Below are 25962 nucleotides of genomic sequence, written 5' to 3'. Positions count from 1 at the left end.
GCTGGGATTACAGGCTTGAGCCACCAGGCCGGCCTTGGAGGTTTTTTGTCTGTTTGAGACAGTGTTTCGCTCTTGCTGGAGTGCAATGGCGCCATCTCGGTTCACTGAAACCTCTGCCTCCCGGGTTCAAGTGATTCTCCTGCCTCAGCCTCCCAACTAGCTGGGATTACAAGCACCCGCCACCACGCCCAGCTAATTTTTTTGTATTTTTAGTAGAGACGGGGGTTTCACTATTTGACCAGGCTGGTCTCAAACTCCTGACCTCAGGTGATCCTCCCGCCTCAGCCTCCCAAAGTGTTGGGATTACCGGCGTGAGCCACCGCGCCAGGCCTGGATCAGGAATTTGATAAGTGAGGGTAGGGACAGAGGCTAGGTAGATGTCCCCCAGAGTGAACAGTGGGTGATGCCCAGAAACTATAGGTCTCAGGTGAGAGAGAGAGATTTGAAGGGCTGAGGCTGCGAGGTGGGTGGCGAGGGATGCGCCTGCAGAGGTCGGGGTCCGGCCGCATTGGGCAGGGCCTTATGGGCCCGGAGCTAGTAGGATTTTCCTTCAGAAGAGGCGGCTCTACGTGAGCAGGGGCGAGGGCAGGGAGTCCAGTAGGAAGGCCGCTACTGTGGGCGGCCGAAGGTGGCGTGAGGGGCGGGGGGGTCAGGTCGGCGGGCCCGCTGCGGGGGCCCTGGGGGAGGGGTCAGAGGGTGGTAAGCTCGGGGGTCGTCTTGCGGGGCCCAGCGGCTCTGATTCCGTACCCCCCACCCCAAGGGCTGGAGGCTGGCAGTAGGCGTAGTCAGAGGACGCCACCCGAGCCACGCGAGGGAGAAGAGTGGAGATAGACAAGTAAGATGGGCTCTGGGGTTTTCTGATAGAGAAAAAAATAGTAAAGCCAGCTAGATAAGTAATCTGAAACAGTGGAGAAGAAAGTGAAAGAAACGTTAAAAGCAAATAAGTAAACGGCTTGGATAGAGGAACACCCAGGAGGCGAGATAGAGAAAGTTAAAATGAAGGGACTTGGCTAAAGCACCCAGTGCACTGTCCGAAAAAGGCAAGCGAGGCAAGCGGGGCGGGGGAGGGTGGGTGTGGGTGTTCTTCCTGCGGAGGACGCAGCAGCCCCTAGGGAGGGACCGAGAATCCCCAGCTGCCTCCAACAGGAGAGGCTGCGGCTAGAGGGCCCAGGGCTGGGACGGGACCTTCGCGGGGGTCTGGTTCCCAGGGTCGCGGAGAAATGGGATGCAGACGCTGGAAATGGGAAGGAGGTATCCGGGGTTGGTGGGAGGCCCTGGGCAGGTGGCTTCTGCAGTCCTGGGCCGTTCCGGCCTACCCTGCCCCGTCCCTAAGTAACAGAGCGCTTCGTAAGCCCAGGGCGCAGAGCCAGGACACTCCGCGACCCATCTCACGGAGCCCTAAAACAACCCCGAGGTGGAAGTGTGTTTCCCCCATTTTACAAATGTTGCATCTGGGGCTCAGAGAGGGCGGCCTCTCACCCGAGGTCACACAGGAATCGGGCCCGCCCCCAGGCCGTGGAGCCACTAGGAGTGCTCCCGCCCAGGGGTCTTCCCGCCACCAGGGCCCCCGCTCTGGGAGGAGCCGGCCCGAGCCCCTCCCGCTCTCCGCCCCCGAGGGGCGGCCCGGGGGGCGGGCGGAGGAAGTGAGCGCAGCGGGGAGGAATGCGAGCGGGCGGGGCGTGTCGACCCGGGGCGGCGGGGACAGCGGCGGGCTGCTGGGACGGCGGGTGCGGCGGGGCCGAACCCGAACGATGCCTCACTTCACCGTGGTGCCGGTGGACGGGCCGCGGCGCGGCGACTATGACAACCTCGAGGGGCTCAGTTGGGTGGACTACGGGGAGCGCGCCGAGCTGGATGACTCGGACGGTGAGGGCGCGTTCTGAGGGGCCGTGGCGGGGCAGCGGGGCCTGCCACCCGGGGCCGCCATCCCGGGCCCGCGCCCGCACCTATCCCAGGACCTTGCGCGCACACGTCGGTGCGGACTCAACTTTTTTTGGTCCGCGCCGCAGCCACTGGCTCCCCGCCCTGCGCGCGCAGACACGATTTTCCTCGGCCCCCGGCGCCCGCGCCCGGCCGCTTTCTCCACCCCAGCTCCTCCCCTGTGGGCCCCGGGCGGGGGCTGCAGACGTGGCCGCCCAGGGAGGCCAGCCGGCCGGGCCGCCCGGCTTGGGGACAGGGCCGAGACCCCATCTCAGGCCCTTCCCGGCCCTTCACCTTCGGTGAATCCCACATCCTTTTCTCGCCTTGGTTCCTCATTTGAGATTCAGCGTCTTTGCCTTTGAGACGATCCGCTCCCCAACTGCCCAAACCCCTCCGTGTGCCTCTCTGCGCCAACCTGCACTCTGGCCAGAGTGTGCCTACTGGGGGGTCTATGGGTAACTGCCCGTGAGTGCGCCGGTGTATATCTGTAGGGACAGTGGGCCTCAGTGAAGCACTCACATGGAGCCGGACGTGTGTAGGCAGTTGAAGTGAGTTAACTCGTTTAATCCTCCAGCATCACCCTTGGGATAAGTACTGTTACTCTCATTAGGAAGCAGTGAAGGGAGGGGTGGCGGTTATATAACTTGCCCAGGGGCAGTCAAGCCTGGGTTTGAGATTCCAGCACCTTAACTCTTTAACCTAGGTGCCAGGGCCGGGAGGTAAGCCCCATCTCCCTCCTCCTTCCTCCCAGGTGCCCGAGTCTCTCCACAGCCCTTTCTCTATCTCCTACCCCAGGAGGCCCCCCAGAGGGCTGTTCTTGTTAAGGCCCACCCTTGGAGTGCAAACACGGCTGAGGACATGTGTCTGTGTATGTAGTGGCATATGCATGTGTAATTGTGCTTGTACAAGTGTGTAGCTGTGGGTATCACAGGGTGAAGGCTGGTTCAGGTCAGGGCATTCTCACAGCCCCTGTTTCCTGCAGGGTTGACAGTGATGAGGATGGTGATTTGACTGATGACAAATGCCTGTGATATCTGTGACCGATCATGATGGAGATATGTAGGAAGTGTGTGGTTGACACATGTCAGGTGACGTTGTCTGGACCTCTGATCCATCTGTGATGGTGACACGACTGAGATGATCCATGCCCGATGTGAATGATGGCTATGTGTGTGTATCACTTGACTGCCATGTGCAGAGGTAGCACAGGACAGTGGCATGGGCTGCTGGACATTGCAGAGGTTTTACAGGCTTGACAGCTGTGTGAGTGCCCCAGCCTCCATGCCCTTGTCTGCCCCTAGCTTGATTCAAGTGGTCAAAGCAAAAGCCAGCATTCCTGCTTCCCTAACCCTGGGAGGACCTCTCTCCCCAGAGGGTAGACTGGCTGCATCCCCAGGATCAGCCTGGACCAGTGGGCAGGCAGAGCTGAGCCTAGCTGCTGGCCCCACCTTGGCCACGCCTTGGCCCCTACAGGGTGACTGGAGGGACCTGGAGCTACATTGGCTGAGTCCTGCTAGATCCCCGCAAGCTAGGCCAGCTCCTCCCACTGCCTCCCTTCCTCTTTCTCCTCCTCTTACTCCTTTTCAGCCAGACCTTGGCTGTCTACAGGATGGGGGACACCCTGAGCCCCGGTGAGTGATTTTGATCCTTGGTGGGGACTGCAAAGGGTCAGAGGGCACAAAGCACAGTGAGCCTCAGATCCATTTCCTGCCCCTTCCCCAGCTCAGTGCCCACACCTCTGCTCTGGAAGGCCTAGATGGGCTTGCTCATCCAGCCCACCTTGGCTTGTGGGCAGGGGGTAGGGAGGTGCTGGAGGGGGCACCTCAGGCAGATGTCCGTGTACACAGGGATCAGGAGGGTCACCTGGATCCCCACTTGCCACTGGTGCAGTCACAGTTGCTGGTGGGAACACAGTTGTGTAGCTCACAGGCAGTCCCTAGGCCTAGGCCATATTCAGATTTACTGGGGATCTCAGGTGGTGTCTGAGCAGCTTCGGCCTGGCAGGCATGTCCAGACCTGCCCTGGAATTTTTGGAATGGCTGAGGCCAGAACAGGAGGTCTGAAGCCGAGGGCAGTACAGATATCCAGGCACTACTTAGACCCTTACATTCCCACAAGCCCTTGGGAGCTTTGGGGGAACTCCGAGGAGTGCCCACTGGGCGTCTGGCACTAACTGTCCCTTTTCTAGTGCATCTGGGCAGTTGGAAAAACAAGTGTTACAATCTCCACTTCATAGAAGAGGAAACCAAGGCCGCACAGGGAGTAAGCATGTCTCCCTGGGTCACACGGGGGAAGGGCTGGGAATCCAAGCCAGTCTGCCGCAGTCTGAATGCCCAGAGGCCTAGGTATGCGTACGCTGGCCAAATTGCAGCACTCTTCTCTATTTTTAAAGATTGTGCTGCATAGATGGACTGGAGTCTGTAGTAGGAACGGAACCTGCAGCTCAGCCCCTACAGGGCTCTGATGGACCCTGGGACCCAGATGTGGCCTTCTCCCTGGGTGACCTTGCCTCTGAACATCTTTGAGCTTCACTCTCCTTGTCCCTAAAAGGTAGTAAATGCTCTCTACTGGAATGTTGCTGTGAGAACTAGAGACAACTTTTGGAAGGGCCCCGAGCCATCCTAGAGTGATGGCTGAAGGGACAAGGGATAGGCTAGGTCTTAGAGGACCATTTACAGGCATTTGTGGGGAGCTGCTGTGTGCTCAGCTGTATATTTTCTGGATAGCAATACAGTCTACCCAGAAAGACCAGGCAACAGTGATGGGGCAGGCTGTAGTACATGAGTTTAGAATAAATTATAATTGATTTCCAGCCTACTTCCACAAAAGAATCAGAAGAAATAGCCAACAAAAGTGTCTCCCCAAGTGATTGTTACTCTCAGGAAGATTGAAAACCATGCAGAGGAAGGGGGCAAGCACTCAGATGAGACAGATGGTGACTTTACCTAAAGAGTAAATTTAGCTTGGAGATTCCTGGCAGCCAAAGCAGAAAGAGAAGTAAGACGAGCTGTATAACTGGCATTTTCTGACAAAATGAAGCACCTGATTTATCAAAGGGAGACACTTTTTTTGTCACAAAAATCCAAAAGTAATTTTCAAAGGCTTTTCACTGAAGAGCCATTAATGTCATTAATGTAAGAGGCAGAGTGTTACTGGGTTTTCAGATTTTTCTTGGGACTCCTTCTGATCCTGAACAAGCATGGAGGGTACAGCAGATATCATAGAGTGTCCGACATGACCCCGCCTGGCTTTAACATGACACGGTGGACTGTCTTGACCTCTGGCTGCCTTTGTCCACTGTGCCATTGGCATTGCCCTATGTGAATGTGGGACTGAGCTGCTTGGCTCACTTAGCTAGTCCAGGTTGCTGGGTGTAGCAGGTGTGCCACTTTCACATGCTGTGGGAAGGAAGAACTGACTTTGCCCCAGAAACTGTCATGGGCACACTTGATTTGTTAGTTTCCTTGGGGGATAAAGAATCCACAGCACAGCACCTGCTGAGTGGTTGTTGGCTCAGAGAAAGCAATTGAAGCCTCATGCTGATAGCAAGAGATGTATCAGATACAGGAGGATGCCTCAATCAGCATTCTCAGCTGCAGTCAGGACAAATGAATTGTGGCCTATGTAAACAGAAAAGGTTGGCGGGCATGGCCAGTGCATGGCCCAATCACACCACTAGCCTGGGCTGGTGGTGACAGTTCTGTTGCCATCTCCATCACTGGACACCATGCCAGTCCTTCTCATGTCAGAACTGCATACTGCTGCCATCCAACACCAAGATGTGTGCTTTCCATTTGCTGTGAGGCCTTGAGCCAGGGCCGGGGCTGCGAGGGTAGCTGGGGTGGAGGGAACACTCAGCACCTAGAAAACGAGTGCTTGGCGTTCTGCTTGGTGGGAAGCTGGGAATGGCACCCACCGAGACTCATAAGGGACAAGAGTTGGAAAACAGGGAAGAGTGAATGATAGGAGGCCAGAAAAAACAGTCGAGCTTTGGGAGTTGAGGCAGGCTTATTGAAAAGGAGCATTTCACTCCTTTTGGCGAGATTTCTCAGAGCTGGGGCACTGGCTCATCAGCCTAGGGCTGTAGGCGGAGGTTTGTCTGGGGCAAGCGGCGGGATCTGCGGGCAAGGGGGCCATTGTGCTGCTCCTGCCAGCAGTCCCGGCTCCCATTTTTCTCCCTGCTCAGTCCGACACCCACCCGTCCGACACCCACCCGTCCGACTTTCTTAGGCAACCCTAGAAGGCTCCTGGAATCCACTTCCGCTCTCCACGGCCTGGGGCTTGCCCCACCTCCCGGCATGCCCCGGGCTGCCCTGCAGGACGCCCCCAGCGCAGTGCATGGTGGGGTAGCCAGCCGGCCACCTTTGGGCCATGGCAGCCAAAGGTGCTCTGTGCGGCTTCGTCTATCTGGAGGGCACTGCCTGGGCGGTCCCTGAGGACACCGAACCCTTGGCATCCTGCACATTGGGTACTCCGGAAAGACCGGGAAAGGGACTGGGGCGTGGAGGTGATCTGGGGGCGGGTCAAACGCTGGCCCCGCCCCTCTTCAGGCCCCGTCCCTCAGTGTCCATACGTGCTTGTGCTAGGGCGCCTGCGCCCTCACCTGGATTCCCTTCACTGGAGGGAATGATGTCCCAGGTTTTGGTCACTGGCCTCTCTCTGGCTATCTCTGGGCCTTCAAGAGCATTGGCACGGTGCCATGTGAAAACTGAGTTGCAACCTGGTGACACTGCAGCTCCAAAGTGCTCCGCAGAAATGATTTGGGGACTGGCTTTCTGGGAAGGGGCCCAGGCTGGGGGGCTCAGGAAGCAGGCCCTGATTGTCCCTCTCTCTTCACAGGACATGGCAACCACAGAGAGAGCAGCCCTTTTCTTTCCCCCTTGGAGACTTCCAGAGGAAGTGACTACTATGACAGGAACCTGGCACTGTTTGAGGTAGCTGAGGAGCCATTTTGGGCCACAGGTTTGGCACACAGAGGCTTTAGCTAAGCAGGCAGGCTGGACACGTGGGCCTCCTCTGTCTTGCTCTTCCTCTCATCTCCTCTTGTGTTCCTGGTTCTCATGGCAGCCGGGCTGCAGTTCCCTTGGCCCTTTCAACTGAAACTGCCTTTCCAGAGGCCACTCACAGTCCCACCCCCATTGCTACCTCCAGGGTGGTTCACCTCTGACTTCCTTACAACCCCTCAGCAAGGAAACGCCCGCTTAGGATTTCCCAACTCAGGATTTCTCCTCTTCCTTCCACTCCTGGTTCTTCTCCAAGTCCATGGTTCTTCGCTCTCCCATGGATTCTTCCTTGTCTTTCTTGGTTGACCCTTCCAGCTCTGTCCCTCTCTAGTTCCCTGAGTCCTGGTCCATTTGCAGCTTTAGGGGATATGTCTCTGGAAAGATTCCCAAATATCTGCCTCTGTACTTGAGTTTTATCTTCTTCAGACTCAAGCTGAGCAGTGAGATCTGGATTTAAGACGTAGTTTAAGCTCCTAAACTCTGACCCATGCATTCAGCCACTGCATGGCTGAGTAATGGAGACTCCTTAATCTCCCTTTTTTTTCTCTTTCTTCATTTTGAGATGGAGTCTCACTCTGTCGCCCCAGGCTGGAGTGCAGTGACGCGATCTCAGCTCATTGCAACCTCTGCCTCCCAAGCTCAGTGATTCTCCTGCCTCAGCCTCCCGAGTAGCTGGGATTACAGGTGCCCACCACATGCCTGGCTAATTTTTGTGTTTTTAGAGACGGGGTTTCACCGTGTTGGCCAGGCTGGTCTTGATCTCCTGACTTCTAGTGATTCTCCTGCTCCGCCTCTCAAAGTGCTGGAATTACTGCTGTGAGCCACCACATCTGGCCGAGGCTCCTTAATCTCCACATGCCCCCAAGGGCCCTTGTCTTCCTTTCTCACACCAAAGCAACTTCTCCCTGTGTGTAGGTCAGAAGGGAGCTGACAGAGAGGGAAAAGCTAAATGTGGGCAGGAGGCAGGTAGAAGCACAGCCTCGAGAAGGCTGCAGGAGCAGGGATCATCGCCTAGACCCCGGTGGGGCTGGGGGGCCTGAGCTCTGGGAGGCCTCCTGACCTGGGAAAGCAGCAAGGTTCTGCGGTGAAGGCCTTGGCCCAGTCCTGCTTGAGGATGGGCTGGAGGATCAGGATCCCATCTCCGCGATTGATGTGGGTACTTGCAGGACTGGGGTCAGGGGAAGACCACCCAGGGAGATCAGGGTTTGGGCAGACAAGGGAGACTTCACTTGTCCCAGACATCACTCTTTTGCCCTCTTTGGTTCCCTGAGGTGACTAGAGTGGCTTTTTTGTGGGGAGGGTAGGCGTGAGTCCTAGAGGTGCAGCCATAGCCAGGAGGTGGCTGGGCAGAGCAGGCAGGATGAAGTATGCCATTGCCCCCCTGCCAGCCGTGTTCTTCCCTGCCCTCTCTCCCCTGAGGCAGGTGGTTTTCACAAATGGGCTGGCAGTGATTGTAGCCAAGGCGGGGTAGAGAGAAGCAGCCGCGGGGCTGGGCCTTTGAGTGCCACGTGCTGGGGTGTGGTGTGCACACCTGTCCAGTTGGATGGCTTGGACTTCCCCAGGTAGGAACGGGGATCAGGCCCAGGCCTGTCTCAGGGCTTGGAACAGGGCCAGGGACCAGGCAGCTGGCTCCACACAGCTGGCACCCACCTGGCCCAATGCCATCTTGCCCTGTGGCTCTGTTTGCAGGAAGAGCTGGACATCCGCCCAAAGGTATCGTCTCTTCTGGGAAAGCTCGTCAGCTACACCAACCTCACCCAGGGCGCCAAAGAGCATGAGGAGGCCGAGAGTGGGGAGGGCACCCGCCGGAGGGCAGCCGAGGTGAGCTGGTTGGGGCGGCAGGGGGCCACACCTGGGAAGACAGACACAGCACCATGGAATTGGCTGTTTCCCCACATGGTGGTGAGCACACTGGGGGAAGTGGGTGCCAAGCATAGTGAGCAGGGAGGATGGGCACTGAATGCCTTGTCTCAGGAGGCTTTAAGAAGTGAGCTAATGAGAATCCCCCCGGGGGGCAGGGGGCCAGGGAGCCCCTCAGGAATGACAGCGGGAGACACAGCTGCTTGTACTCAGCCTTTACTGTGTGCGAGGTACCACACCAGGCCTGGGTTCTCATATGTCATCTGTACAACAAAACCAAGAGGCAGGTGCTTACTATCATCCCCATTTTTCAGACAAGGAAATAGTGTCAGGGACATTAAGGGACTTGTCTAAGGTGACTGAGCTAGACAAGATCAATGTGTAATGCTGGGAGATGGATTTGTAGATTTTATGGAAGACAGATTTGTGGGATATGTAACTATGCAAAATGCCAGATCAGTGACATTGTGTGAGGCTGGCTAAGAGTGTTGCCCTTGGAGCCAGGAACCAGGTTGTCTCTCGGAGGTCATGCAATCCAGAGCAAGTCACAAACCCTCCTGCTGCTCACAGTGTTGGCCCAAGGCTCTATTGGCAGAACCCTCCAACAACCCCCTGGGTTCCTTGAGTGCCAGGGTCAGGGGACATGTGTATGTGATCGGAGCCTGATGCTGCCTTGTGGGGCTTTCCTGTCCCACTTTTTGGTCACTAATCCAGTTCTCTGGCCCTTCAGCCCTCTTCTCTTTGGGGTGACTGTTACCTCTTTGCCTAGCTCCTCTGTGTCATTGCGGCTCAGTGTAGCTGAGGGCTGGGGATTTTTCTACATTTTTCATTTGGAGGCTAGGGACCCTCCCTCTCCACACACTGACTCCCTGAGGTTTGGGAAGCAGTGGTGTTTTAAGAGGAGCTGACGTCTGGCACTGGCTGTAGTGTTCTCAGAGGTCGGCACAAGCAGAAGGCGCTCCTGGCTGGGATAAGCCAGGCCTGCAGCCTCACACCTGGTCATGAGATTTGGGACTTTCTGGGGTGGGGCCAGCAGAGAAGGTAGACCCCACTGAAGCGCGTCTCTCACCTTGCCCTTCAGGGAGGCAAACCAGCCCACACTTCAGAGAGGGCAGCTGATACCTTGAGGTCGCACAGACCTGACCCTGACCCTGTGCAGCCAGGTGTGACTAGATAGCAGAGAACCCTAACTGCGTCTGGCCATGTCTGTCCAGCACTGCAGGGGTGTCTCAACCTCTGAGAGTGCTCTGCCCACAGTGGGTGACAGGATCCTTAGGTCAGAGCCTCATCCTTGTCCCTTCAGGCCAAGCCAGGGAGCTGGTGGCGGGGAGTGAAGAGGCCCCTGAGAACGGCTAGTGCACATCTCAGCAGGAATGTGGGAGGGATGCCTGGGCCAGAGAGAGCCCATCATCCCTTGGCCCAATGGGGAACCCGTGAGGATGCTTAGCTTAGCTATCCAGCTTACCTGGCCACAGGGTAAGGATGGGAGAGGGTGACTGGCTGTCTTAGCTGCAGTAGTTTTTTCATGGAAGAAGGAGGAGCTGGGTCAAGTCTTTAAGGAGTCAGTAGGAAGTTAGGGATCTGGGGCTGCTGAGCTGTGGTCCTCACCCAGGGCAGGCCCGAGCAGGGGCCTCGGAAAAGGAAGGCTTGAAGCAGGAAGGGTGGGCCTCCGACCAGACCATGCCAAGACCCAAAGCAGCCTCTCCCCAGCAGCTGCTCCAGCTCCAGCACTGGCCTGATGACCTTCTGAGGCTGCCAGAGGTTATTTGGGGATGCAGAAAGCATTTCCGGCCCGCCCTGCCCTTTCCCACACTGTCCTTTTCTTAGAGTGACTCAGCCTGGGATGGGGGTGGGACTGGGAGCTCTTGCTGTCGCTATTCTGTGGGTGGCATCCTCTGAGAAGGGCTCAGACAAAGCCCAGATGAGGGGGACCCGTCCCCTGCACTGCTCCACGCAGGACAGGCTGAGGAGCCATTTGTTTTTGCTGAGGCTCTTCTGAAGTCCTTTAGGTCGCTCACAGGTCTTGCCCCAGGCCAGGACCCTTCAGGAGGGGCATTAAGGAACTTGTCTAAGGTGACTCAGCTAGGCAAGATCATGGCCATGGAGTTCTCTTCTCCCTAGCTTCAGGGCAGCACGGGCACTGTCTCGTGGGTCTTCCCTGTCCCCTCTCCCCGTATGATTTTCACTAATCTAGTCCTTTGGATCAGTGAGGAGGCTTTGCTGGGGCTCCAGTGGAAGCTGTCAGGGCCACACTTCGGAGGCTGCACTCTTGGGGGCTCAGTGCCTCAAAAAGATGTCAGCCAGCCTCTGTGCTCTCAGCCTCTGCCCTGGCCTCCTGGCTGGCCCCTACTCTGCCCTGAGTTGAGAAAGCCTGCCTGGATTTGCGTATTAGATCTTCCTCACCTGCCCTACAGCCTGAGCACTTTCTCTGTAGGATTTTCCCAACAGGATGTCCCAGGGACTTCCAAAGCACCACTCACTGGGTTCAGAAGCACCTTTTGGGTACCTGCAGGGCCTGCTGGTGATAGAACCATAAACAAGCCAAGCCTGCCCTAATATAGTAACAAAATATACAAGCACATTCTGTTACCATGACCTGTAGTGACCACTGTGATAGGGAGTATCAGATGCCAAAGGAATGTGAGAGGGAGAACCAACTCCACCTGAGGCAACCTTCGGACATCTTCCTGAGAGAGGTAACAGTTTCGCTGAAGAGTTTGCCAGGCCGTGAGGCAGGGCCGACTCTCCCAGGCAGAGTCCAGCACATTCTCAGGTTCACAGAATCTGAGGGACCCATGTGGTCAGGGGCTGGAGCTAATAAGAGAGGTGATGGGATACATCTGGTGGCCCAAGCCAAGGAGTTGGACGGCACACTGGATTACAAGACAACAGAGGGTTTTCAGCATGGGTGATGAGATTAGACTTGGTTTCAGAGACCTACTATATCAGCAGAGTGGGCTGGAGTGTGGAGAGGTTGACAGGCTCAGGAGGGTACCACCCAGGTGCCCCAGGTTCAAGGGACTAAGGCTGGGACAAGGCAGGCTGATCTCAGGGCAGCAGGGAGACAGACTGGGTAGGAGTTAGTGTCTACCGGGACTAGAGTTGGGGGTTGAGAGGGAGGGCCAGGGATGACTTCTGGGACTTTGGCTTGGGTGACTTAGGGCCTGCTGGGTGAGAAGGTGGAGATCTGAGACAAAACTCTCTTTCTAGAAGTTTAACAGAAGAGAGGAAGGGAAGGAGGCAGTACCTTGAGAGAGAGTTAAGGTTCCAAAGCTCAATGTGGGTTTTTAAAAAGAATCAGGTTTTACACCTTCCCAGACTCAATTGTCTTTCTATATGAAAGTCAATAGAGACATCCTAGCTGTCACCCCTACTCTCTGTGTTCCCTGGGGCCCCACTGGGGGAGGGGGCCTGCTGACTGACTAGGGCTGACTTTCCATGGTGCATCTCTCTGATGCTCTACTCGCCCCCTCCCTTTGTGTTCGCATAGGCACCCAGCATGGGCACCCTCATGGGGGTGTACCTGCCCTGCCTGCAGAATATCTTTGGGGTTATCCTCTTCCTGCGGCTGACCTGGATGGTGGGCACAGCAGGTGTGCTACAGGCCCTCCTCATCGTGCTTATCTGCTGCTGTTGTGTGAGTGTCCTGGCGTGGGAGGGTTGGGCTGGGCATGGGCCGCGGCTGCCCCCACAGAGCCCACCCAGCTGAGCCGCTCACCCAGGCCCTCCTTCCCACAGACCCTGCTGACGGCCATCTCCATGAGTGCCATTGCCACCAACGGTGTGGTTCCAGGTCAGTGAGCGCCACCCAAGGCCTGGTGGAAGAGAAAAGGACCCAGTATCTGCCTTGACCTACCTGGGAACCCCCATAGCACACCCCTGCCCCAAGCAGTTCTGTAGTGGGCTCCCAATCCCTGATGCCAGGACAGTGCCCACGTAGGAGCTTTCCTGCTTGACAGAGTTGGAGAGTGCCATTGTGGTTTTTGTTAATATAAAAGCAATACCAAAAAAGAAAAAAAAAGGGCAATGTATGTTTACTGTAAGAGGGTTTGAAAGTGCAAAAAAAGGCCAGGCGCGGTGGCTCATGCCTGTAATCCCAGCACTTTGGGAGGCCGAGGTGGGTGGATCACAAGGGCAGGAGATCGAGACCATCCTGGCCAACACGGTGAAACCCCATCTCTACTAGAAATACAAAAAATTAGCCGGGCGTGGTGGCGGGCGCCTGTAGTCCCAGCTACTCGGGAGGCTGAGGCAGGAGAATGGCGTGAACCTGGCAGGCAGAGCTTGCGGTGAGCCAAGATTGCACCACTGCACTCCAGCCTGGGCGACAGAGCGAGACTCCGTCGCAAAAAAAAAAAAAAAAATTAGCCAGGCATGGTGGTGGGCACTTGTAATCCCGGCTACTTGGGAGGCTGAGGCAGAGAACAGCTTGAACCCAGGAGGCAGAGGTTGCAGTAGTGAGCCAAGATCATGCCACTGCACTCCAGCTTGGGTGACAGAGCAAGACTCCATCTCCAAAATAAATAAATAAATAATAAAAAAGTGCAGAAAGGTGTAGAATGGAAAATTAAGAGCACCCATAATCCCACCATCCTGAAATCACTACTGTTCGCCTTTTGGTATATATAAGTCTTAGGGTCTTATGAAGTATTGCACACGCACACTCTATTTATATAAATTGTATATATATATATGTGTGTGTGTGTTTGTATTTCCCAAAAGTATATGTGTGTATATATACATATGCATTTATGTGTATATGTTTACGTGTGTATGTGTGTGTGTATGTTTCCCAAGTGTTGAAAACATTTTTTGATTTTGGTTTTTTGGGTTTTTTTTGAGACAGAGTCTCTCTCTGTCACCCAGGCTGGAGTGCAGTGGCATGATCTCAGCTCACTGCAACCTCCATTTCCCAGGTTTAAGCAATTCTAAGTGATTCTCATGCCTCAGCCTCCTGAGTAGCTGGGATTACAGGCGACCACCACATTTTTGTATTTTTAGTAGAGACGAGGTTTCACTATGTTGGCCAGGATGGTTTCAAACTCTTGACCTTAACTGATCCACCCACCTCTGCCTCTCAAAGTGCTGGGATTACGGGTGTGAGCCATTGCACCCTGCCGAAAATGGTTTTTTGAAAACAGGATTCTCCATGGCACACCATAACCTAATTAATGTGATTATTCTCCTGCCTGTGGGTTCCACTTTTTCACCATTGTATACATTGTTGTCATGAACATCCTTGAACATGAATCTTTGTTCATGCCCCAGCAGTTCCCTTAGGAGAGGGTCCTGGAGGTGGATTACGGCATGAAAAAGATTGACTTTTCGTTTATTTATTTATTTATTTATTTTGAGACGGAGTGTGTCGCCCAGGCTGGAGTGCAGTGGCACGATCTCAGCTCACTGCAATCTCTACCTCCCAGGTTCAAGCGATTCTCCTGCCTCAGCCTCCCGAGTAGCTGGGATTACAGACATGCACCACCATGCTCAGCTAATTTTTGTATTTTTAGTAGAGATGGGGTTTCACCATGTTGGCTAGGCTGGTCTCAAACTCCTGACCTCAAGTCATCTGCCTGCCTCAGCCTCCCGAAGTGCTGGGATTGCAGGTGTGAGCCACTGTGCCCAGCTGACATTTTTTTTTTTTGAGACGGAGTCTCACTCTGTCGCCCAGGCTAGAGTGAAGTGGCATGATCTCGGCTCACTGCGCCCTCTGCCTCCCAGGTTCAAACGATTCTCCTGCCTCAGCCTCCTGAGTAGCTGGGACTACAGGTGCACACCGCCACGCCTGGCTAATTTTGTATTTTAGTAGAGACGGGGTTTCATCGTGTTGCCCAGGCTGGTCACGAACTCCTGAGCTCAGGCAGTCCACCCATCTCAGCCTCCCAAAATGCTGGGATTACAGGTGTGGGCCACTGCACCCGGCCTTTTTTTAAAAATGTATATTTTTATCATTTCCTTTTTTTAGTAGAGACGGGGTCTCGCCATGTTGCCCAGACTGGTCTGGAACTCCTGAGCTCAAGCAATCCACTCACCCCAGCCTCCCAAAATGCTGGGCTTACAGGCATGAGCCACCACGCCCAGCCAAGATTGACTCTTTGAAAGAATTTCTTGATCCCTGTTCCCAGATTTTCACCAGAGACATTGTCTCAGCAGCAGATACAACCAGCAACATGAGATGACTCTTGTCCCCCTGTGCTTGTCACCCTGGGGCCTAGTCATGACTCTCTGAGTCTTTTAAGGGTGTTAGACTTTGATAGAAGCACAGATTCAGGGCAGGAGCCGTGGACACTCACCTGGTGGCAGGCACTGTGCGGGGCCTTAGGGCCAAAAGGCTGGATGAGACAGTCCCTCCTCTGGTCTGGAGGAGTCAGACTAACAAAGGCACAGGCCTCAGGAGGGTGAGGTGGGCTGAGATAGGACACACCCAGCCAGAGGAGGCTGTGGGCTGTGCACAGGGCATTGGAGGATGGTGGCCAGTCAGCCACTGCTGCAGACTAGAGCTGCTCCCGCAAAGCAGTTATTTCCACGGGCCATGCTGGACATTCGAGTCAGATGGGGATAGGATCGAATGTCAGCCTAGATGCTTACCCACCGTGCAGCCCTGGGTAGGTCTCCCAGCCCCTCTACTCATCCACAAACAGGAAAAGCAGTCCCTGTCCCTCTGGGCGGTTGTGCAGGCTTGTCACAGGGAGACCCCTTGAAGAAGAACCAGCCTTGACCTGTGCACACTTTCATTTCTCTGCTGTAGCTGGGGGCTCCTATTTCATGATCTCTCGTTCACTGGGGCCAGAATTTGGAGGTGCTGTGGGCCTGTGCTTCTACCTGGGAACAACATTCGCAGCAGCCATGTACATCCTGGGGGCCATCGAGATCTTGCTGGTGAGTCAGGCTGAGCCCTGGCCAACTCTGGCCATGTCCAAACAGTCCCTTTGGACTCCAAACAGAAGGCTCAGGCTGTTCATCCCCACACGTCTGGCCAAGGCCTGGGTATTATAAAGTAGGAAGCCTCTTCGAGAGACAAAGACCTTTACTCAGGCTGGTCTTCCTTTCACCTCCATGCCAGTTTGGGCCAGGCAAGGAAGAGGCCTGGCTGCCTTCACCTCGGCCCTGGATGTTCCGTCCACCTGGGCACCATTGCAGCCATGGCAAGGGTTCCAGGAACTGTTGTATTTAGCTCAGTGACAGATCTTGGTGGTGATGTAGGCTTCCTTCTGGGCTTGTGTGGGCTCTGGCCAGCTCTGTGTCCTCCGGGGCTCTGTGCCAGGGCACTTCAGATCCACCTTCTCCTTGTCCTTCAATCAGGGTAAGCAGCCACAGAACCCTGCTGGAGGTCGGTGCTCCCTCCACGAGCCCCATGGGAGCTCTGTCAGCCTCAGCTTCTCATTCCCCAGTGAACTGCCGTACTAGTGGGAGAAGAGGCAAGGAGCTGCGGGAGGCATGGGGTGACAGGTGCCCGCCCCTGGGGATCCAGAGGGTAGGAGATACCTGGAGGGACTGCCTGGCTGTTCTTGTCTCCAGGTCCTCTACCTGCAGCAGGACCCTGCACCTGAATCTTCTGATCTGGGGGGGCTTTGGTTTGTTTTCATTTCTCATATCCCTTCTACATTCGTTATGTGGGATTTGTCCCTTCTCCTGTTTATCTATTCAGCCATGTCATTATATCTGTATGGACTTCTGGATATTTACTTTATTCTTTGGGTTGTAATCCAATACTATCGTTATTTATTTTCTTGCTCAAACTGTTCCACTTTGGCTATTTAACGATTCAGGTTGGCATCTATGTTTGGATCCTTTTTGTTTGCTTGTTTTTAAGTAACAGCTTTATTAACATATAATTTACATACCATGCAATTCCCATACCAATTTATATACCATTGAAAGTGTACAATTCAATGTTTTATAGTATATTCACAGAGTTGCGCAGTCAATTCTAGAACATTTTCATCATCCCAAGAACCCCCATTAGCAGTCACTCTCCATTCCCCGCCAGCCCTGGCAACCAGGAATCTGCTTTCTGCCTTGGGATTTGCCTATTCTGGGCATCTCATATAAACAGAATCATATAATATGTGGCCTTTTGTGACTGGCTTCTTTTAGGTACTCTTATTTTTTATTTTTATTTATTTATTTGTTTTGAGATGCAGTCTTACTCTGTCGCCCAAGCTGGAGTGCTGTGGCATGATCACAGCTCACTGCAATTTCCGCCTCCTGGGTTCAAGTGATTCTCCTGCCTCAGCCTCCCGAGTAGCTGGGATTACAGGCTCATGCCACCACGCCCAGCTAATTTTTTGTATTTTAGTAGAGATGAGGTTTCACCAAGTTGCCTGGGGTTGTCTCGAACTCTTGAGCTCAGGCAGTCGGCCTCCCAGAGTGCTGGGATTATAGGCGTGAGCCATTGCGCCCGGCCTATTCATTTATTTTTTTGAGACAAGGTCTCACTCTGTCACCCAGACTGGAGTGCCATGGTGTGGTCTCTACTCACTGCAACCACCACCTCCGAGACTGAAGTGATTCTCCTGCCTCAGCCTCCCGAGTAGCTGGGATTACAGGCGTGTGCCACTACCACCAGTTTTTGCACCACTAATTTTTGTATTTTTAGTAGAGATGAGGTTTCACCATGTTGGCCAGGCTGGTCTCAAACTCCTGACCTCAAGTGATCCACCGCCTCAGCCTCCCAAAGTGCTGGGATTACAGGCGTGAGCCATGGCGCTGGCCTATTTTTTATTTTTTTTTGAGACAGAGTCCCCCTCTGTCACCCAGGCTGGAGTGCAGTGGTGCGATCTCTGCTCACTGCAACCTCTGCTTCCTGGATTCAGGCGATCCTCCTGCCTCAGCCTCCAGTTGCTGGGATTACAGGCACGTGCCACCACGCCCGGCTAATTTTTAGTAGAGATGGCGTTTCCCCATGTTGGCCAGGCTAGTCATGATCTCCTGACCTCAAGTGATCCCCCTACCTCAGCCTCCCAAAGTGCTGGGATTACAGGTGTGAGCCACTGCGCCCGGCCTCTTTTAGGTACTCGTAAAAAGAAAACCAAAACGACAAGTTTCACTTTCCAAATAAGAAATAAAACCCTCCTTATCCATCTTCTTGTTTCAGACCTACATTGCCCCACCAGCTGCCATTTTTTACCCATCGGGTGCTCATGACACGTCGAATGCCACTTTGAACAATATGCGTGTGTATGGGACCATTTTCCTGACCTTCATGACCCTGGTGGTGTTTGTGGGGGTCAAGTATGTGAACAAATTTGCCTCGCTCTTCCTGGCCTGTGTGATCATCTCCATCCTCTCCATCTATGCTGGGGGCATAAAGTCTATATTTGACCCTCCCGTGTTTCCGTAAGTAACCCAGGAATTTATCTGGGCATTGCATGGACATCCCTCCCATGTAGCCAGCCTTTGATGCCCCAGATCCCAGAGACTGCAGGGTGGGCACAGGCAGGGGCTTTGACCTGAGCAGGTGCCGGTGCTTCTGTCCCTCACAGGGTATGCATGCTGGGCAACAGGACCCTGTCCCGGGACCAGTTTGACATCTGTGCCAAGACAGCTGTAGTGGACAATGAGACAGTGGCCACCCAGCTATGGAGTTTCTTCTGCCACAGCCCCAACCTTACGACCGACTCCTGTGACCCCTACTTCATGCTCAACAATGTGACCGAGATCCCTGGCATCCCCGGGGCAGCTGCTGGTGTGCTCCAGGGTGGGTCCTCCCTCCCGTCATCTTGCTCTTGAGCCCACAGGCTGAGCAGGGGCACAGAGCACAGAGCTGTCCTTGTGTGGCCAGCTTGGGAACGGGGGCAGGACTGGCCGCCTTCCCAGCCCCCCAGTGTCCTCCCAGCCTGGCTCCTGGCAGCCGAGTTTGGAGTGAGTGGAGCCTGTCTGTCCAGCGTCCAAGGCCTGCAGCAGCCTGTCTTCCCCAGCCACCAGCCCCTGACACTGCCTGGGGATGTTCCCACAGGATCCATAAAGGCCTCTGTGGAAGGCGGGCAGTGGCGGGCTCTGGGTGACGGTGGTTCAGCCACCTTTGTCTGTCGACTTCTAGCTGGGCAGCTCCTTCTCTGTGGTCAGGGTAGCCCTGTGGCTGACGCTGCAGTCATTGGGCTGAAGCTGTCCCCTGAGTCCCCAAAGTTGCCCTGCATCTGCGCCTCTGGCTAGGCTGCCCCAAACTACCTGGGGTAGTGGGGGGCAGCTGTGGTGGTGACACAGCTACCCCTGCAGAAAACCTGTGGAGCGCCTACCTGGAGAAGGGTGACATTGTGGAGAAGCATGGGCTGCCCTCCGCAGATGCCCCAAGCCTGAAGGAGAGCCTGCCTCTGTACGTGGTCGCCGACATCGCCACATCCTTCACCGTGCTGGTCGGCATCTTCTTCCCTTCTGTAACAGGTGAGCCCTGCCTGCCTACCCACCCAGCCCTGTCCCTGATCCCGGGGAGCCCCTGAGGGAGTCTCATCTGTTTTTGGAGGCATCATGGCTGGCTCAAACCGCTCTGGGGACCTTCGTGACGCCCAGAAGTCTATCCCTGTGGGGACCATTCTGGCCATCATTACAACTTCCCTCGTGTGTATCCTTTCCCAGGCCTGGGGCAGGTGGGGCAGAGGACGGGAAGCGCTTGGCCTGTGTACGTCGCCAGGTTGCATGCACAGACACCCCACACACTCATATATAGCTCCCCTTCTCATGCACACATGCACATACACACCACGAGACTCCCAGCTGTAGGTGTCCTGGTGGTCTGGCTGGGGTGGGGGCACGTGGTACTATTCAGGGACAGTGGGGTGGCAGAGGCCGAGTTTTCCTTGACGCCGCCGCAGACTTCAGCAGTGTGGTTCTCTTTGGCGCCTGCATTGAGGGTGTGGTTCTCCGGGACAAGTGAGTGAGCTGGGCCCCCCTCTTTAGCAGCAGCTGGGCTTTGGCCTGCCCTCACACCAGCTCCCAACCCCGTGGGTGGTCCTAAGCCTGCTGGCTGCCTTTGGTGGTCTGTGCCATCCTTCCGGACCCCTGACATCCCTCACTCTGGTGGCCCCTGCAGGTATGGCGATGGTGTCAGCAGGAACTTGGTGGTGGGCACACTGGCCTGGCCTTCACCCTGGGTCATCGTCATCGGCTCCTTCTTTTCAACGTGTGGCGCTGGCCTCCAGAGCCTCACAGGGGCACCACGCCTATTGCAGGCCATTGCCAAGGACAACATCATCCCCTTCCTCCGGGTGAGCCCCTCTGCACTCCCCCATGGCCTGGCTGCTCCCAGGCCCTCGCCCGGCTGGGGAGAGAGATAGGGAACACAGATGCAGCACATCCTGCCCTTATTGGCCCCCGGGGCCAGGCGGCCATCCATGAGGAGCTACTGAGAAGTGCCCTGGGCCTGGAGCTGCCTGGACCCAGAATCTTCATGGCCTGTTTAGGGCTCATCCAAAGGAGAGAGGCCTGGTGAGGTGGAATCAGGGAGACTGGTGACACCCATAGGGATAGACACAGGGGCGGCCTGAGCCCCCGAGGCGGGCCCTGGGGGTGAGGGAGGCCAGGCTGGGGTCTGGGGCCCAAGGTGTGGAATGGGGGTGACAGGACCCAGCTTCCTTCCTGGTGCACACAGGTGTTTGGCCACGGGAAGGTGAATGGTGAACCCACATGGGCACTCCTCCTGACGGCACTCATCGCCGAGCTGGGCATCCTCATCGCCTCCCTCGACATGGTGGCCCCCATCTTATCCATGTGAGCTGGGGCCGGGCAGGGCAGGGGGATGGTCTGGGAAAGGCTTCCTGAACCCCAGCACCTCCCCGTGGCTGCGTCTGGTGTTGGAGGTCCAGCTGGGAGATGTGGCAGGCTGCATGGGGAGATGTGGCCTGACAGGGCTCAGCCCACCCCTGCATTTAGGAGCAAGCCTGGCACCTATGCCAAAGCTATAAGGTGACCAATATGTCCACACCTCCCTGAGGCCCCCAGAGCAGGTGGCCGGCAGACCTTCCCACTGGACAGGGCAACCACCGCGTCCCTCATGCCTCCATGAAGCCACTGCTGCCCCTTCCATCTGTTAGTTTGTTTTTTGGTTTTTTTGTTTTTTGAGACAGAGTCTCGCTCTGTCACCCAGACTGGAGTGCAATGGCATGATCTTGGCTCACTGCAATCTCCGCCTCCTGGGTTCAAGCAATTCTCCTGCCTCAGCTTCCTGAGTAGCTGGGATTACAGAAATGCACCACCACGCCCAGCTAATTTTTTGTATTTTTAGTAGAGATGGTGTTTTACCATCTTGGCCAGGCTGGTGTCGAACTCCTGACGTCAGATGATCCACCTGGCTCGGCCTCCCAAAGTGCTGGGATTACAGGCGTGAGCCACCATGCCCAACCCATCCATTTTCAAAGTCATTTGCTTTTAACATTCTGGAATCAGCCAGGCAAATCTGCGTGCCAGTGCCTTGCAGGGAGTGGCCAGCATGTGGTGACTCCCAGGGACCCCGAGGCAGCGCTTGTTTGGTTGACTCTGTCCAGGCTGGGGTCCTCGCCCACCCTGCTCCGTGGCTGACGCTCCTTCTTGCTTGTGCGGTTATGAAAGGCCTCTTCCCTGCCCACTCAGCCTGCAGACTTGACAGGGGCCCTGTCCCCCTGAGCAGGCTCCATCCCAGCTACAGCCAGGCCTGCTGGAGCCAGCACCCTCTTGTCCACCCCCCCACACCCCTTCCTCTCACCCAAGAGCACACCTGAAACTGTTTTGCCACAGCCGTCTTGGGTGGTGACCCCCCTTGTGCCCAAATCAGAGGCTACATCTCAGCCTTTATCTCAGGCCTCCTGCTGGGAACCCCTGCCCCCTGGCATGCCCTGTGTGGGTCCTCCTGCCTTCCTGCGCACCCGTCCTCGGGTGCCTTCCTGGAGGGCTCATGCAGCTGGCCCTGCCCATGCGTGGGACTCCCACGCCCACCGCAGTGACTCTTAAGTATCTCTGACTGGTTGCATTCAAATGGTCCAGCTTATCTTCCATCCTCCCCTTCATGCATGGCAGCCTCTCATCCAGCTGGTCACCCAGGCCAGAGGCCTGAATGTGGCCTAGAGTCTCCAGGCACTGAGCTCTTCCTGCTGCCCCTGCACCACCTTCTTCAGCTCTGCCCTGTTACTCCCCTTCCTACCTCCTCCAACAGCAAACCCTTGCCCATCCTCTGCGATCTGGCTCCGAGGACTCCTCCACAGTAGTCTCATTGCCTCAGGCCATGAAAGTGGCAGCAATGAGGTTGAGAAGACCTGGCTGAGCCATGCAGGGCAGGGCCGGGCCACGCCCCGTTTCTGGGCCAGGCCCAGCCTGACATCAGGTCCCCAGCTGCCGAGGAGGCTGCTCTTCGCCAACCGCCCTCTGTGCCGCAGGTTCTTTCTGATGTGCTACCTGTTCGTGAACCTCGCCTGTGCGGTGCAGACACTCCTGAGGACCCCCAACTGGCGGCCCCGGTTCAAGTACTATCACTGGTGAGCCATGCCTCTGACACGGGAGACCCTGGGGAGGCCAGGAGCCTCATTCTGGGTGAGGCTTGGGCTTCCTGGGTAGGGAGCTCCTGAAACACTGTGGGGAGGGAGATCATAGGGCTAGGGGGGACTGGACCTAGGTCTTACACCCAGTGACCTGACCACCCACCTGGGACCTCCCACCCGGGACCTGACAGGGCTACCAGGGCATGGGCCAGGCTGTGGCCAGGGGTCCTCCTGGTCCTGCCCTGACTCTGCCCTCCCCTCTCGTCCAGGGCGCTGTCCTTCCTGGGCATGAGTCTCTGCCTGGCCCTTATGTTTGTCTCCTCCTGGTACTATGCCCTGGTGGCCATGCTCATCGCCGGCATGATCTACAAATACATCGAGTACCAAGGGTGAGTGAGCACTGCCACCTGGCCTCTGCCAGCTGAGGGGGCCCAGCCGAGCAGGCAGGGTGGTCTGGCATTGGGGTGGGCAGGGAGCTGGGCCACCGTGGGTGCCAGGACTGGGGACTGTAACTCAGGACCCCTGGGTGGTCTTGAGGGGCAGAACCCCTCCACCTCGCATCCACATAGACAGAACCCCCTGGGCGGCACCAGGGGCTCACCAGCTGTGGTGGAATCTGCAGGGCTGAGAAGGAGTGGGGTGACGGGATCCGAGGCCTGTCCCTGAGCGCTGCCCGCTACGCGCTGTTGCGGCTGGAGGAGGGGCCTCCTCACACCAAGAACTGGCGGTGAGTTCCCGCCAGACCCTGGCCAGGGTGCAGAGGTTCTTAGGGGTCGCTGTCGGGGTCAGAGGGTCGAGAGGTGCCGGCTCCCCATCCTGGGGCTGCCCGGGGCACCCTCCTGGGCCATGCTACCCAAACCTGCAGGGACCACGACCCGAGAAGGGAAGAAGAGGAGGGGCTCCCTAGAACGGCCGGCCCTGGTCTCAGGCTCCCCCCACCCGGCCACTGCAGGCCGCAGCTGCTGGTGCTGCTGAAGCTGGACGAGGACCTGCACGTGAAGTACCCGCGGCTCCTCACCTTCGCCTCCCAGCTCAAGGCTGGCAAGGGCCTGACCATTGTTGGTTCTGTCATCCAGGGGAGCTTCTTGGAGAGCTATGGCGAGGCTCAGGCCGCCGAGCAGGTACTTGCTTTGGGGAGGGAGAGCTGAGCCAGACTACAGGGGTCTGGACTGCAGCTGGCACGGAGGGGAGGGCCCAGTCTTGGCCAGGGTGGCCAGCCAGGCAGCCAGCACTGCTGCCACCTGAGAGCTGGCACAAGGGGGAGCCAGCAGTCCCATCTTGAAAACTTGGCCTCTGGGTAGGCAGCTTGTTGCCCCCAGGCCCTCCTCCACCCAAAAGTCGTTTTATTCCCGAGGGGCCTTGGGAGGGAGCCCAGAGGCAGGAAGCTGATGGCCTCCCATTGGCCCTGGGTGTGTTCCCCACAGACCATCAAGAACATGATGGAAATTGAGAAGGTGAAGGGCTTCTGCCAGGTGGTGGTGGCCAGCAAGGTGCGGGAGGGGCTGGCCCACCTCATCCAGTCCTGCGGCCTGGGAGGCATGCGGCATAACTCCGTGGTGCTGGGCTGGCCCTACGGCTGGCGACAGAGCGAGGACCCCCGTGCCTGGAAGACCTTCATTGGTGTGTGAAGGCCTGGGGCCTGGTGGGCAGGGGTGAAGTGAGGTGGCAGTGCGCGGAGGGCCACAGACTGGTGGTCAGCCGTGCTCCTCCTCCCCAGACACCGTGCGCTGCACTACGGCTGCCCACCTGGCCCTGCTCGTGCCCAAGAACATCGCCTTCTACCCCAGCAACCACGAGCGCTACCTGGAGGGCCACATAGACGTGTGGTGGATCGTGCACGATGGTGGCATGCTCATGCTTCTGCCCTTCCTGCTGCGCCAGCATAAGGTAGGCCGGGGGGTGGGTGCAGGTGAGAGGGGCTAGGCCCTTGGAGGAGCGGCTGTGACCAAACCGCCCACCTGGTCCCTTGCCTCAGGTCTGGAGGAAGTGCCGGATGCGCATCTTCACAGTGGCCCAGATGGATGACAACAGCATCCAGATGAAGAAGGACCTGGCTGTCTTTCTGTACCATCTGCGCCTTGAGGCCGAGGTGGAGGTGGTGGAGATGGTGAGCCCCCTGCCCTGCCCTGGCCCCGTGGATACCATGTCCCGTGCAGCTGGGTCCTCACGGCCAACCCTGTCCCCAGCATAACAGTGACATCTCTGCATACACCTACGAGCGGACGCTGATGATGGAGCAGCGGTCGCAGATGCTGCGGCAGATGAGACTGACCAAGACTGAGCGGGAGCGAGAAGTCAGTGCCCTTTGTGGTTCACGCCAGGGCGGGTGGCAGGGTCAGGCCTTTGGAGACCGCATCGGTGGGTGCGGAGGAATCAGAATGACTCACCGCAGCCCTACCCAAGCTAGTGCTCATTTCCCGGAGGCAAGGTGGTCACATTGGGCCAGACAGGCCCCATCCCCCTTTTCCTATGGGACCAAGGCTATCTCCTGCAATTGTCCCCAGGCCCAGCTGGTCAAGGATCGGCACTCGGCCCTGCGGCTGGAGAGCCTGTACTCGGACGAGGAAGATGAGTCTGCAGTGGGGGCTGACAAGATCCAGATGACGTGGACTAGGGACAAGTACATGACTGAGACCTGGTACCCCAGCCATGCCCCTGACAATTTCCGGGAGCTGGTGCACATTAAGCCGTGAGTGCAGCAAAAACAGCCCCAGCGGCACTGGAATCTAGGGGTGGAGGTGGGGTGGGGCAGACAAGTAGTGTTAGATGGGCCAGGGGTGGGGACCCTCCTTGCAGGATGGCTCATGGCAACCTGTGACTGGCTACACTACGTGTAGGGACCAATCCAATGTGCGGCGCATGCACACTGCTGTGAAGCTCAATGAAGTCATTGTCACGCGCTCCCACGACGCCCGCCTGGTTCTCCTAAACATGCCTGGCCCACCCAGGAACAGTGAGGGCGACGAGAACTGTATCCCTTTGTGGAGAGGCAGGCAGTTGGGAGGTGGATAGCATGGGAGGTCAAGCCAGCAGCTCCTCTCCTGGGCACCCCTGGGTGGGCATGGCCCAGGTGGCCCGGGTTGCCCGTTGATTCTGTTGTTGCCTCCTTGACTTGAGGCCCTGCAGACATGGAGTTCCTCGAGGTGCTGACCGAGGGCCTTGAGCGGGTGCTGTTGGTGCGCGGTGGTGGCCGTGAAGTCATCACCATCTACTCCTGAGCCCAGTGTCATCTTGTGGCCTGGAGTCGAGGTCTTGGCCAGGACATAACAAGCTGTGGTCTGGGGTAACAGCCTCTTCCCAGCACCCACCTGCCAGCCCTGCTTGCCTGGCCCTGTCCTGGACCCAGCTTTGCTAGGTCTCCTTGGAAACCAGGCCTGGGCCTCAAAATGGAGATGGATCCCAGGTCTTGTGGGACCCTGGGATGTTTGGGGACTTTACTATCTAGCACCCCAGTAGGACTGTCCTGGCCAGAGAAGACTGGTAGGGGCCGAGTGGGGTTTGAAGGCAGCCGGCCCGGCCCAGCCCAGGAGCGCTATTTATTGCATATTTATTGTTTGGATGTCACCATCAGAGACGAAGGGAAGGGTAGCCAGGGAGGGAGTCCAGCTCAGCTGCCTGCAGGAAAATCTGGCTCAGTCTACTATGGGCAGGGCCCCCCACCAAGCTGAGCCGAATGGAGACAGCCGAGCTGAGGCCTGACTTTTTCAATAAAACATTGTGTACTTCTGGGCCTC

The 25962-nt window shown here is 56.7% G+C and overlaps 1 protein-coding gene across 7 annotated transcripts; it reads left to right on the top strand.

Annotated features, from left to right (window-relative positions):
• Nucleotides 1–1091: 1091 nt before the first annotated feature.
• SLC12A4 (solute carrier family 12 member 4) lies at nt 1092–25959 on the top strand. 7 transcript variants are annotated; one of them, XM_016928890.3, is made up of 24 exons: nt 1092–1251; nt 6760–6854; nt 8613–8744; nt 12274–12420; nt 12522–12576; nt 15532–15662; nt 17881–18122; nt 18269–18483; nt 19002–19166; nt 19246–19344; nt 19595–19652; nt 19813–19987; nt 20371–20489; nt 22127–22225; nt 22498–22617; nt 22851–22955; nt 23181–23349; nt 23653–23848; nt 23946–24115; nt 24204–24335; nt 24415–24522; nt 24733–24917; nt 25066–25199; nt 25355–25959. In XM_016928890.3, exons 1-24 carry the CDS (start codon nt 1221–1223, stop codon nt 25444–25446), a joined length of 3174 nt encoding a protein of 1057 aa, XP_016784379.1. In that variant the 5' UTR covers nt 1092–1220; the 3' UTR covers nt 25447–25959. The 7 variants fall into 7 exon arrangements, with proteins under 7 accessions (XP_016784379.1, XP_016784377.2, XP_016784383.2 ...); XM_016928887.3 differs by lacking the exon at nt 1092–1251 and adding an exon at nt 1656–1866; XM_063797281.1 differs by lacking the exon at nt 1092–1251 and adding an exon at nt 1667–1866 and having other exon boundaries at nt 6760–6882.
• Nucleotides 25960–25962: the final 3 nt, after the last annotated feature.

This window comes from Pan troglodytes, chromosome 18 (genome assembly GCF_028858775.2).
Source record: "Pan troglodytes isolate AG18354 chromosome 18, NHGRI_mPanTro3-v2.0_pri, whole genome shotgun sequence".
NCBI classification, from domain to species: Eukaryota; Metazoa; Chordata; class Mammalia; order Primates; family Hominidae; genus Pan; species Pan troglodytes.
This window is presented reverse-complemented; position numbering and strand designations above follow the sequence as displayed.

Bases quoted from the DNA above. Each gene is read 5' to 3' on its own strand.
- SLC12A4 (XM_016928887.3), top strand. From the start codon at position 1,752: ATGCCTCACTTCACCGTGGTGCCGGTGGACGGGCCGCGGCGCGGCGAC. The intron at 19,167-19,245 runs GTGAGCCCTGCC...CTGTTTTTGGAG, and splicing joins CTTCTTCCCTTCTGTAACAG to GCATCATGGCTGGCTCAAAC. The intron at 20,490-22,126 runs GTGAGCTGGGGC...TCTGTGCCGCAG, and splicing joins GTGGCCCCCATCTTATCCAT to GTTCTTTCTGATGTGCTACC.